The sequence below is a fragment of the Pan paniscus genome, chromosome 7 (assembly GCF_029289425.2).
Source record: "Pan paniscus chromosome 7, NHGRI_mPanPan1-v2.0_pri, whole genome shotgun sequence".
Lineage (NCBI taxonomy): Eukaryota > Metazoa > Chordata > Mammalia > Primates > Hominidae > Pan > Pan paniscus.
The window spans coordinates 155,516,801-155,529,126 of NC_073256.2; the positions used below are offsets into that span (position 1 = coordinate 155,516,801).

A 12,326-nucleotide genomic window follows, 5' to 3' on the forward strand; every position below is an offset into this window, starting at 1 on the left:
TCCTTCACTACATTTATTCATTCATTCATGTATTTTATTTACTTAACAGATTTTTTGTGACAGAGAGATATTTTCTTTAAGAGCAAGCCATACCATTTCCTCAGATTCATCATAATTCCTGTCATTCCACAGTTGCTAATTGAACATTCTGTTGAACGAATACCTCATCTAAATTAATACATAAATATTATAAGTTGTATATATGACAGAATTTGGGAAGAAAACTTGCTTTAGAACTCACCATCCAGGCCATGGACACAGACAACCAGGTGAATTCCATCTTCCAAATTTTCTTCCTCTTCCTCTGGTGGGAAATATGGTATATCAGAAGCTAGTACAGTTAAGTCACTGTACAGAAATCCTTCAATCTTCAGTTCTTTTTTAAATTTTTCTTTGGCCTGATAAAAACTGGAGAATACACTAATTAATCACAAGCCAAGCTGTGTACTTCATGTTGAACAGGAAATGAGCTGGGCTGGTATGTAGAAGGGCTGAGCACCCACAAGCAAAGTGCCTGCTGAGTGGCAAAGCTGACTTGAGCCCCCAGGGAACATGCTAGTGAGTGAAGCTTTGTTCTGAACAAGGAGGCAGGAAAGCACTCTATAAAAACCAAACACCACATGTTCTCACTCATAGGTGGGAATTGAACAATGAGAACACTTGGACACAGGAAGGGGAACATCACACACCGGGGACTGTTGTGGGGTGGGGGGAGTGGGGAGGGATAGCATTAGGAGATATACCTAACGTAAATGACGAGTTAATGGGTGCAGCACACCAACATGGCACATGTATACATATGTAACAAACCTGCATGTTGTGCACATGTACCCTAGAACTTAAAGTATAATAATAAAAAATAAATAAATAAATAAATAAATAAATAAAATTAAAAAAAGAGAAAACCAAAAACAAAAAAAACCCGAAGCTTCTATGGGTTTTGGTTCTGCAGATGCTTATGTGATTCCTGCATTGAACAGGAGACAGAGTGACAGGACATCAAAGATTCTACCCAGCTCCAAGGCCCCATGCAATCTTTAAAATGTGAAAGCTTCTTGACTTGATTGACACCCAGGCCCACCATGGCTTGGCCTTCCCCTGCTTCTCTAGCATCACTCCTCACCACTCCCAGCCTCCACAAATAACACATTTCTTATAATTCTCTGCATGAACTACATGACTTGGCTTTACTTCCATGCCTTGGTGCCTGAGGGCCTGTGTGCCTGAAATGCCTTTCTCACTTAGCTATGATGCTCTTTGTCTGGTTACCTGGCAAGATGATGGTTAAGGGACTGGACTCTGGAGTCAGACTGCCAAGGTCAGAATCTCAAATTTGACACTCACTATTTCTTGTTATTATCTGTTATTAGCCTCATCATCATCATCATCATCATCATCACCATCATTGTCTCTTATATTTTCTTCTCAGAGTAGATGCCATCTTCTCTAGGAAGCTTTGCCTGGCTGCTATCCCTATTCACACCCATTTCCCCAAGCCAAATTAGGTGCTTTTCCTTTTGGCTCCGCCACGCACACATGAAACATCATATTTACCCAGTCACTGCCCTCATATACTTCTCTCATGTGTCTGTCTCTCCGTTAGACTGCAGGTACAATAAAAGCAAGGGAAACCCTGACCAGGCAGGCACTGGACAGCATCTACTATGTCTGCTGTGTACTCATGGAATTAATGACAAGTACCATATGATACGTAGTTAACATTCTTTATAAAACAAAAATCCAATGTTTACCTGCCTGTGGCAATTTCTTTTGGAGATACCGTTAATATGTAACTCTTTAGCATTTTGCAAAAGGGTAAAGAAGATGGGATGTTTTGACAAAATGATTCTATTATATACATAATCAGATATATAGTTTATAGATGGGAGAGCAATATGAATACAAACCCAATACAAGGATGAGGAAATGAATTCTGGCATTACAAAGGTAAACTTAGAAGCCCCACAATGTTAAAGGGTGCTTGGGAGTCAAATCTGATGAAGAATTGTATTCCCCAAAGGCTCTCAAAGAACTCCCCTTTCAAAACATGAAAAGGTAGAGGTACAATGATATTCATGAGAGAGTTATAATATTTGTAATAAAAATTGAACAAAATTGGCGGGGTACTGTGGCTCATGCCTGTAATCCCAGCACTTTGGGAGGCCCAGGTGGGTAGATCACGAGGTCAAGAGATCGAGACCATCCTAGCCAACATGGTGAAACCCCGTCTCTACTAAAAGTACAAAAATTAGCTGGGTGTGGTGGTGGGTGCCTGTAGTCCCAGCTACTTGGGAGGCTGAGGCAGGAGAATCACTTGAACCCAGCAGGCGGAGGCTGCAGTGAGCAGAGATTGCGTCACTGCACTCCAGCCTGGCGACAGAGTGAGACTCTGTCTCAAAAAATAAATAAATAAATAAATAGTTGAACAAAATTTAAAGGTTCATTTGTAAAGAATTTGGTTAATAAGTCATGGTATATTCATGCAATAGAATATTGTGTAATCATTACAATGATGATGCAAACAGATTTATAAACATAGAAAGATATTTCTAATATATTATTAAATTAAACATTTACAATTGCCATTTGTACAGAATGGTCTCATTTTTGTATAAAAAGCATAAATCAAAATAGATTCACATAGAAGAAATGCAGAAGAATATACACAGTGGTTACATTTGAAGGTAGACTTATTGACCATTTTTACTTCCTTTCAGTATTCTGCATTTTAAATTCCCATGATATGAATTAAATATATATGATATATTATCTATAATATGGTATATTACCTTATTTAAATCAGAAAATCACAGATATCTAAATTTTGAAACAGTATGCATGAAATGGAGAAATATGTGGAAAAATCTAAAAGACTGTTGTGGGAAAGGTAAGCCCATCAGCCAGCTTACCTAAACATCCTCTCACTGACTTCCTCATCCAACGTGCTGGAATGGGTAGAAACAACTCCAAAGGATCCCAAAGGCTGATGGGTGATGGGAAACAGGGTCTGTTTGGAAGAGAATCCAGCCCTGGCAGGGGTCTCCTTGGGCACAGATGAGAAAGGGAGACAGGTGGCAGTGCAAGACACAGATAAGTTCACAACCTCCACAGCCTTCAGGCTGTCCAGAGTAAAGGTCTCTGCAGAAGTCAGATGGGACCCCATGATGGAAGTGCCTGCCTTCAGCTCTTGGTTTTTCAAAACCTGGGAATGAACGGAATGGGTCACAGTGGGGCACACAGTGCCTGCTTTATGTTTAGCCTCCGGGAAGGCATTCACTCCTCTATTAAATGCTGTGTCATCCGTAATGCAAGGTGAACCGCTTTGGCTTTGCTGGCCTGTTGAGTTCATGCTGATGGCGTCAGCAGCTGACGTACAGCTCAATTCAGGCACCTGATGTTGAGAGAGACCCTCAACCTCTGAGATGCCACTGTTGGAAAGAGCTTGCTGACCCACATTCAAGTCTTTAGGCATGCCCTTTGGGGTTTCCTCAAGTGCTCTATGAAGAGATCTGGTCCTGGGGTTTTCAAGTGCTACGACACGTGGTATTTTTAAATTAAGACCTTTGGTTTCAACACCTGGAGTGTTCTCAGTCCTGCCATCAGGAAGAGAGTGTCCTTGAGCATCAAACTGCTTCCCTTTCCCTTTGGGGATGTCTATGTATCCGGGGCCCTGCTGGTTGTCAGCATCTAAAACTATCTCCACCGGGGGATGGTCTGCTCCAGCATCTGTTCCAGAGTCACCACAAAGTTGAGAGCAAGATCCTGGGGAACCTTGGCTCTTGCTGTGCATATCTGAAGGTTCAGCAAAACCTCCATCTTGCTGCTTGGTGTCTGCATCTTCAGCAGCCTCCTCTGGGCTACTGATGTGGGGAGCAGATACAGACTTGGTTAACTTAGTGAGTGCCACCTCCCGCTCATCCTCCTCAAAAGGTAAAGAGCTAATGGAGGTGAGAGAAGCCTGGATGCCGCTTGGCAAACTTGTGTTACTTTCTGTGTGTCCACCCTCTAGGGAGTTCCGGTGGAGGGCATGTCTTCGAACAAACGGGTGCAAGACTTCCCGATCACTGGGCAACTCCAGAGCCCTGCTTCGGGCCTCTGACCAGGCGACGGAGCTTGGCTCACTCTCAATGCCTGAATCAGATATGACGGATGAAGATCTCTTGATGACCCCGGATAGCACTGAGAGTTCCTCCTGCTCTTCTGTGTGAGAGTCCTTTAGGGAAGACCTAATATCTAAGGGCTCCCTCAGGGTAGAACTTAGTGGATCGCAGGGCTCAGAGGGGGTGAGTTTCAAGCTTAGCAGCACCATCTTCCCCTCTTGATCTATTCCCTTTCCTAGAGTACTTAATTCATGGAGAGTTGTTTTGTCTGAAGAGATGGCATTTTGGTGGCTTCCACCTACTACCACTTTGCTTAGCCCAGTCCTGTCTAATCCATACTTATCTCTAGAGCTCCTACTCTCATGCTGAGCATTGAAGGCCACCAGGGGTTCAGCTCTGGAGGGGTTCTTATTGCTAGATTTTACGTCAATGTAGGTCAGCACTGGGGCCTGTCCATCCTCTGGACCTGGACTCCTTCTAGAAGTATCCACATCTGCCACTGGATATGTCCCAGCATCAGATGTTTGGCCAGTCCAACATTCATCTTCAGGCACACCTGCTTTGTTTTGAAATTCACCAATTGATATATACACCTGAGATTCAGAGCACATGTCCATATGATTTTGTGTGGCCACATTCTCAGCCGGCTCTGGACACCTTATAACTTCTTCATCAGAATCCACTTGGGATGGTTTTATGGTAGACAAGACAAGGTCTTCCCTAAAAGATAAATTGCTATTTACCATACAGTTATCTTCTTTGTCTTTCAGATTCATTATTGTAGGACTTGTCACTGGAACATCAAAATTAGGATAAACACTCAAGTTATGCCCTACAAAAAAAAAAAAGAAAGAAAATTATATTATAGTGTAAGAATCTGTGTTTACAAGTTATCCAAATGTCTAACTGTATAATAAAGAATTTAGCTTTGAGGACTCGGTTCGAAGATGGGAGAATAGGAAGAGCTCCAGTCTACAGCTCCCAGTGTGAGCAATGCAGAAGACAGGTGATTTCTGCATTTCCAACTGAGGTACCGGGTCCATCTCATTGGGACTTGTTGGACAGTGAGTGCAGCCCACGGAGTGTGAGACAAAACAGGGTGGGGCATCACCTCACCCAGGAAGTGAAAGGGGTCGGGGCATTCCCTTTCCTAGCCAAGGGAAGCCATGATAGATGGCACCTGGAAAATCAGGACACTCCCACCCTAATACTGCACTTTTCCAACTGTCTTAGCAAATGGCACACCAGGAGATTATATCCCGCACATGGCTTGGAGGGTCCTACACCCATGAAGCCTAGCTCACTGCTAGCACAGCAGTCTGAGATCGAACTGCAAGGCAGCAGCGAGGCTGGTGGAAGGGTGCCCGCCATTGCTGAGGCTTGAGTAGGTAAACAAAGTGGCCAGGAAGCTCAAACTGGGTGGAGCCCACCACAGCTTAAGGAGGCCTGCCTGCCTCTGTAGACTCCACCTCTCGGGGCAGGGCATAGCTGAACAAAAGGCAGCAGAAACTTCTGCAGACTTAAACTTCCCTGTCTGACAGCTTTGAAGAGAGTAGTGGTTCTCCCAGCACGGAGTTTGAAATCTGAGAACGGACAGACTGCCTCCTCAACTGGGTCCCTGACCCCTGAGTAGCCTAACTAGCAGACACCTCCCAGTAGGGGCTGACTGACACCTCATACAGCTGGGTGCCCCTCTGAGACGAAGCTTCCAGTGGAAGGATCAGGCAGCAACATTTGCCGTTCTGTAATATTTGCTGTTCTGCAGCCTCCACTGGTGATACCCAGGCAAACAGGATCTGGAGTGGACCTCCAGCAAACTCCAACAGACCTGCAGCTGAGGGTCCTGACTGTTAGAAGTAAAACTAACAAACAGAAAGGACATCCACACCAAAACCCCATCTGTACGTCACCATCATCAAAGACCAAAGGTAGATAAAACCACAAAGATGGGGAGAAACCAGAGCAGAAAAGCTGAAAATTCTAAAAATCAGAGTGCCTCTTCTCCTCCAAAGGAACGCAGCTCTTCACAAGCAACAGAACAAAGCTGGATGGAGAATGACTTTGAGGAGTTGACGGAAGTACGCTTCAGATGATCGGTAATAACAAACTTCTCCAGGCCAAAGGAGGATGTTCAAACCCACCACAAAGAAGGTAAAAACCATGAAAAAAGATTAGACAAATGGCTAACTAGAATAAACAGCATAGAGAAGACCTTAAATGACCTGATGGAGCTGAAAACCATGGCATGACAACTACATGACACATGCACAAGCTTGAGTAGCCAATTCAATCAAGTGGAAGAAAGGGTATCAGTGATTGAAGATCAAATGAATGAAATGAAGTGAAAAGACAAGTTTAGAGAAAAAAAGAGTAAAAAGAAATGAACAAAGCCTCCAAGAAATATGGGACTATGTGAAAAGACCAAATATGCATCTAATTGGTGTACCTGAAAGTGACGGGGAGAATGGAACCAAGCTGGAAAACACTCTTCAGGATATTATTCAGGAGAACTTCCCCAACCTAACAAGGCAGGCCAACATTCAAATTCAGGAAATACAGAGAACTCCACAAAGATATTCCTTGAGAAGAGCAACTCCAAGACACATAATTATCAGATTCACCAAAGTTGAAATGAAGGAAAAAATGTTAAGGGCAGCCAGAGAGAAAGGTTGGGTTACCCACAAAGGGAAGCCCATCAGACTAACAGTGGATCTCTCAGCAGCAACTCTACAAGCCAGAAGAGAGTGGGGACCAATATTCAACATTCTTAAAGAAAAGAATTTTCAACCCAGAATTTCATATCCAGCCAAACTAAGCTTCATAAGTGAAGGAGAAATAAAATCCTTTACAGACAAGCAAATGCTGAGAGATTTTGTGACCACCAGGCCTGCCTTACAAGAGCTCCTGAAGGAAGCACTAAACATGGAAAGGAACAACCAGTACCAGCCACTGCAAACACATGCCAAATTGTAAAGACCATCGATGCTGGGAAGAAGCTGCATCAACTAACGAGCAAAATAACCAGCTAACATCATAATGACAGGATCAAATTCACACATAACAATATTAAACTTAAATGTAAATGGGTTAAATGCTCCAATTAAAAGACACAGACTGGCAAATTGGATAAAGAGTCAAGACCCATCAGTGTGCTGTATTCAGGAGACCCATCTCATGTGCAGAGACACACATAGGCTCAAAATAAAGGGATGGAGGAAGATCTACCAAGCAAATGGAAAACAAAAAAAACCAGGGGTTGCAATCCTAGTCTCTGATAAAACAGGCTTTAAACCAACAAAGATCAAAAAAGACAAAGAAAGCCATTACATAATGGTAAAGGGATCAATTCAACAAGAAGATCTAACTGTCCTAAATATATATGCACCCAATACAGGAGCACCCAGATTCATAAAGAAAGTCCTTAGAGACCTACAAAGAGACTTAGGCTCCCACACAATAATAGTGGGAGATTTTAACACCCCACTGTCAATATTAGACAGATCAACGAGACAAAAAGTTAACAAGGATATCCAGAACTTGAACTCGGCTCTGCACCAAGCAGACCTAATAGACATCTACAGAACTCTCCACCCCAAATCAACAGAATATACATTCTTCTCAGCACTACATCACACTTATTCCAAAATTGACCACATAGATGGAAGTAAAGCACTCCTCAGCAAATGTAAAAGAACAGAAATTATAACAAACTGTTTCCCAGACCATAGTGCAATCAAATTAGAACTCAGGATTAAGAAACTCACTCAAAACCGCTCAACTACATGGAAACTGAACAACCTGCTCCTAAATGACTACTGGGTACATAATGAAATGAAGGCAGAAATAAAGATGTTCTTTGAAACCCACGAGAACAAAGACACAACATACCAGAATCTCTGGGACACATTTAAGCAGTGTGTAGAGGGAAATTTATAGCACTAAATGCCCACAAGAGAAAGCAGGAAAGATCTAAAATAATCACCCTAACATCACACTTAAAAGAACTAGAGAAGCAAGAGCAAACACATTCAAAAGCTAGCAGAAGGCAAGAAATAACTAAGATCAGAGCAGAACTGAAGGAGATAGAGACACAAAAAACCCTTCAAAAAAATCAATGAATCCAGGAGCTGTTTTTTTGAAAAGATCAACAAAATTGATAGACCTCTAGGAAGACTAATAAAGAAGAAAAGAGAGAAGAATCAAATAGATGCAATAAAAAATGATAAAGGGGATATCACCACCGATCCCACAGAAATACAAACTACCATCAGAGCATACTAAAAACACCTCTACGCAAATAAACTAGAAAATCTAGAAGAAATGGATAAATTCCTGGACACATACACCCTCCCAAGACTAAACCAGGAAGAAGTTGAATCTCTGAATAGAGCAATAATAGGCTCTGAAATTGAGGCAGTGATTAACAGCCTACCAACCAAAAAAAGTCCAGGACCAGACGGATTCACAGCCAAATTCCACCAGAGGTACAAGGAGGAGCTGGTAACATTCCTTCTGAAATGATTCCAATCAATAGAAAAAGAAGGAATCCTCCCTAACTCATTTTATGAGGCCAGCATCATCCTGATATCAAAGCCTGGGAGAGACACATTGAAAAAAGAGAATTATAGACCAATATTCCTGATAAACATTGATGCAAAAATCCTCAATAAAATACTGGCAAACCAAATCCAGCAGCACATCAAAAAGCTTATCCACCATGATCAAGTTGGCTTCATCCCTGGGATACAAGGCTGGTTCAACATATGCAAATCAATAAACGTAATTCATCATATAAACAGAACCAAAGACAAAAACCACATGATTATCTCAATAGATGCAGAAAAGGCCTTTGACAAAATTCAACAGCACTTCATGCTAAAAACTCTCAATAAACTAGGTATTGATGGGATGTATCTCAAAATAATAAGAGCTATTTATGACAAACCCACAGCCAATATCATACTGAATGGGCAAAAACTGGAAGCATTCCCTTTGAAAACTGGCATAAGACAGGGATGCCTTCTCTCACCACTCCTATTCAACATGGTGTTGGAAGTTCTGGCCAAGGCAATCAGGCAGGAGAAATAAATAAAGGGTATTCAATTAGGAAAAGAGGAAGTCAAATTGTCTCTGTTTGCAGATGACATGATTGTATATTTAGAAAACCCCATCATCTCAGCCCAAAATCTCCTGAAGCTGATAAGCACCTTCAGCAAAGTCTCAGCATACAAAATCAATGTGCAAAAATCACAAACATTCCTACACACCAATAACAGACAAACAGAGAGCCAAATCATGAGTGAACTCCCATTCACAATTGCTTCAAAGAGAATAAAATACCTAGGAATCCAACTTACAAGGGACATGTAGGATCTCTTCAAGGAGAAACTACAAACCACTGCTCAATGAAATAAAAGAAGACATAAACAAATGGAAGAACATTCCATGCTCATGGATAGGAAGAATCAATATTGTGAAAATGGCCATACTGCCCAAGGTAATTTATAGATTCAATGCCACCCTCATCAAGCTACCAATGACTTTCTTCACAGAATTGGAAAAAACTACTTTAAAGTTCATAGGGAACCAAAACGGAGCCTGCATTGCCAAGACAATCCTAAGCCAAAAGAACAAAGCTGGAGGCATCACACTACCTGACTTCAAGCTATACTACAAGGCTACAGTAACCAAAACAGCAAGGTACTGGTACCAAAACAGAGATATAGACCAATGGAACAGAACAGAACCCTCAGAAATAATACCACACATCTGCAACCATCTGATCTTTGACAAACATGACAAAAACAAGAAATGGGTAAAGGATTCCCTATTTAATAAATGGTGCTGGGAAAACTGGCTAGCCATATGAATAAAAGCTGAAACTGGATCCCTTCCTTACACCTTATACAAAAATTAATTTGAGATGGATTACAGACTTAAATGTTAGACCTAAAACCCTAAAAACCCTAGAAGAAAACCTAGGCAATACCATTCAGGACATAGACATGTGCAAGGACTTCATGACTAAAACACCAAAAGCAATGGCAACAAAAGCCAAAATTGACAAATTAAACTAAAGAGCTTCTGCACAGCAAAAGAAACTACCATCAGAGTGAACAGGCAACCTACAGAATGGGAGAAAATTTTTACAATCTACCCTTCTGACAAAGGGCTAAGATCAAGAATCTACAAAGAATTTAAACAAATTTACAAGAAAAAATCAAACAACCCCATCAAAAAGTGGGCAAAGTGTATGAACAGACACTTCTCAAAAGAAGACATTTATGCAGCCAACAGACACATGAAAAAATGTTCATCATCACTCAAAACCATGATGAGATACCATCTCACACCAGTTAGAATGGTGATCATTAAAACGTCAGGAAACAACAGGTGCTGGAGAGGATGTAGAGAAATAGGAACAGTTTTACACTGTTGGTAGGACTGTAAACTAGCTCAACCATTGTGAAAGACAGTGTGGCGATTCCTCAAGGATCTAGAACTAGAAATACCATTTGACCCAGCCAAACCATTACTGGATATATACCCAAAGGATTATAAATCATGCTGCTATAAAGACACATGCACACATATGTTTATTGCGGCACTATTCACAATAGCAAAGACTTGGAACCAACCCAAATGTCCATCAATGATAGACTGGATTAAGAAAATGTGGCACATATACACCATGGAATACTATGCATCCATAAAAAAGGATGAGTTCATGTCCTTTGTAGGGACATGGATGAAGCTGGAAACCATCATTCTGAGCAAACTATCGCAAGGACAGAAAACCAAACACCACATGTTCTCACTCATAGGTAGGAATTGAACAATGAGAACACTTGGACACAGGGTGGGGAGCATCACACACCAGGGCCTGTCGTGGGGTGGGGGAAGGGGGGAGGGATAGCATTAGGCAATATATACCTAATGTAAATGATGAGTTAATGGGTGCAGCACACCAGCATGGCACATGTATACATATGTAACAAACCTGCACATTGTGCACTTGTACCCTAGAAGTTAAAGTATAATTTAAAAAAAAAGAATTTGGCTTTCTTTCATTCCTAATTCCTAAGAGATACTCTCTGGATTCTTAGAATTTCTCAAATGATAAAGAGTGTCTTTGGTATTTATGGGGTCTTGATAATTTATGCTAACCAGGGACTCATGGTGCATGCTTAAACACTATATGCTAATAAGTTAGTTCAGGATAGAGGTTGGCCATGCTGGAAAGACCAATCATGTGACTAGAGAGTTAAGACATTCAGTCAAGTAATACTAGCCTGATTTCTGGGAAAGAGTGGCCTGGAGATTGATTTTGGTCACAATTAACCCCCGATAAACACTCTGAATTCTGAGGCTTAGATGAGTGTCTCTGGTGATGACGCAGACTGGTGTGCCCGGGGGGTGGTAAGTCCTGAGGGCACAGAAGGTTTATGTCTGAGACTCCTCAGACCTCATCCTATGGATCTCCTTTTTGACTGGATGTTACTTGTATAATTAAAAATGCAATCAAATGTATGACGCTTTCCTGAGTTCTGGGAGTCATTCTAACAAATTATTGAACCTGAAGGCTTATGGAAACCCACAATTTATAGCCAGTTGTTCAGTATATGGGTGGCCTGGGAACCCCTGAGCTGGTGTCTGGTTTTATTTATTTATTTGTTTATTTATTTATTTATTTATTTATTTATTTATTTATTTTTTCTTTTGAGATGGAGTCTCGCTCTGTGGCACAGGCTGGAGTGCAGTGTCTCCATCTTGGCTCACTGCAACCCCCACCTCCCAGGTTCAAGTGTTTCTCCTGTCTCAGCCTCCCAAGTAGCTGGGATTACAGGCACATGCCACCATGCCCAGCTAATTTTTTTTTTTTTTTTTTGTATTTTAGTGGAGATGGGGTTTCACCATGTTGCCCAGGCTGGTCTCGAACTCCTGAGCTCAGGAAATCCACCCGCCTCGGCCTCCCAAAGTGCTAGGATTATAGGTGTGAGCCACCACACCTAGCCTGGTGTCTGATATTTAAAGGTCAAGTTCATCAAGGATTGTGCCCTTAGATGGTGAAGTTTGATCTCTGGGTAGTTAGTGTCAGAACTGCACTGCACAAACAAAAAGCTGTCAAAACCTGTCATCCTTTAAGTTTTAACTTATCAAAGTATGTGTAATAATCCCCATTTGTAAATATCAAAGTATTTCTCCATCTTATGCACAATACTTACA

At 41.6% G+C, this 12,326-nt stretch overlaps 1 protein-coding gene across 4 annotated transcripts in view; it reads right to left on the reverse strand.

The window, feature by feature from the left end:
• FAM135B (family with sequence similarity 135 member B) overlaps positions 1-12,326 on the reverse strand; it is a 376,201-nt gene that overhangs the window by 18,257 nt on the left and 345,618 nt on the right. For all 4 annotated transcript variants that reach the window (XM_034966641.3, XM_034966642.3, XM_008960143.5 and 1 more), the window contains exons 13-14: positions 2,910-4,932; positions 242-408 (exon numbers count right to left, since the gene is read on the reverse strand). In XM_034966641.3, the coding sequence (XP_034822532.1) occupies positions 242-408; positions 2,910-4,932 (2,190 nt within the window). The remainder of the gene's footprint in view (positions 1-241; positions 409-2,909; positions 4,933-12,326) is intronic.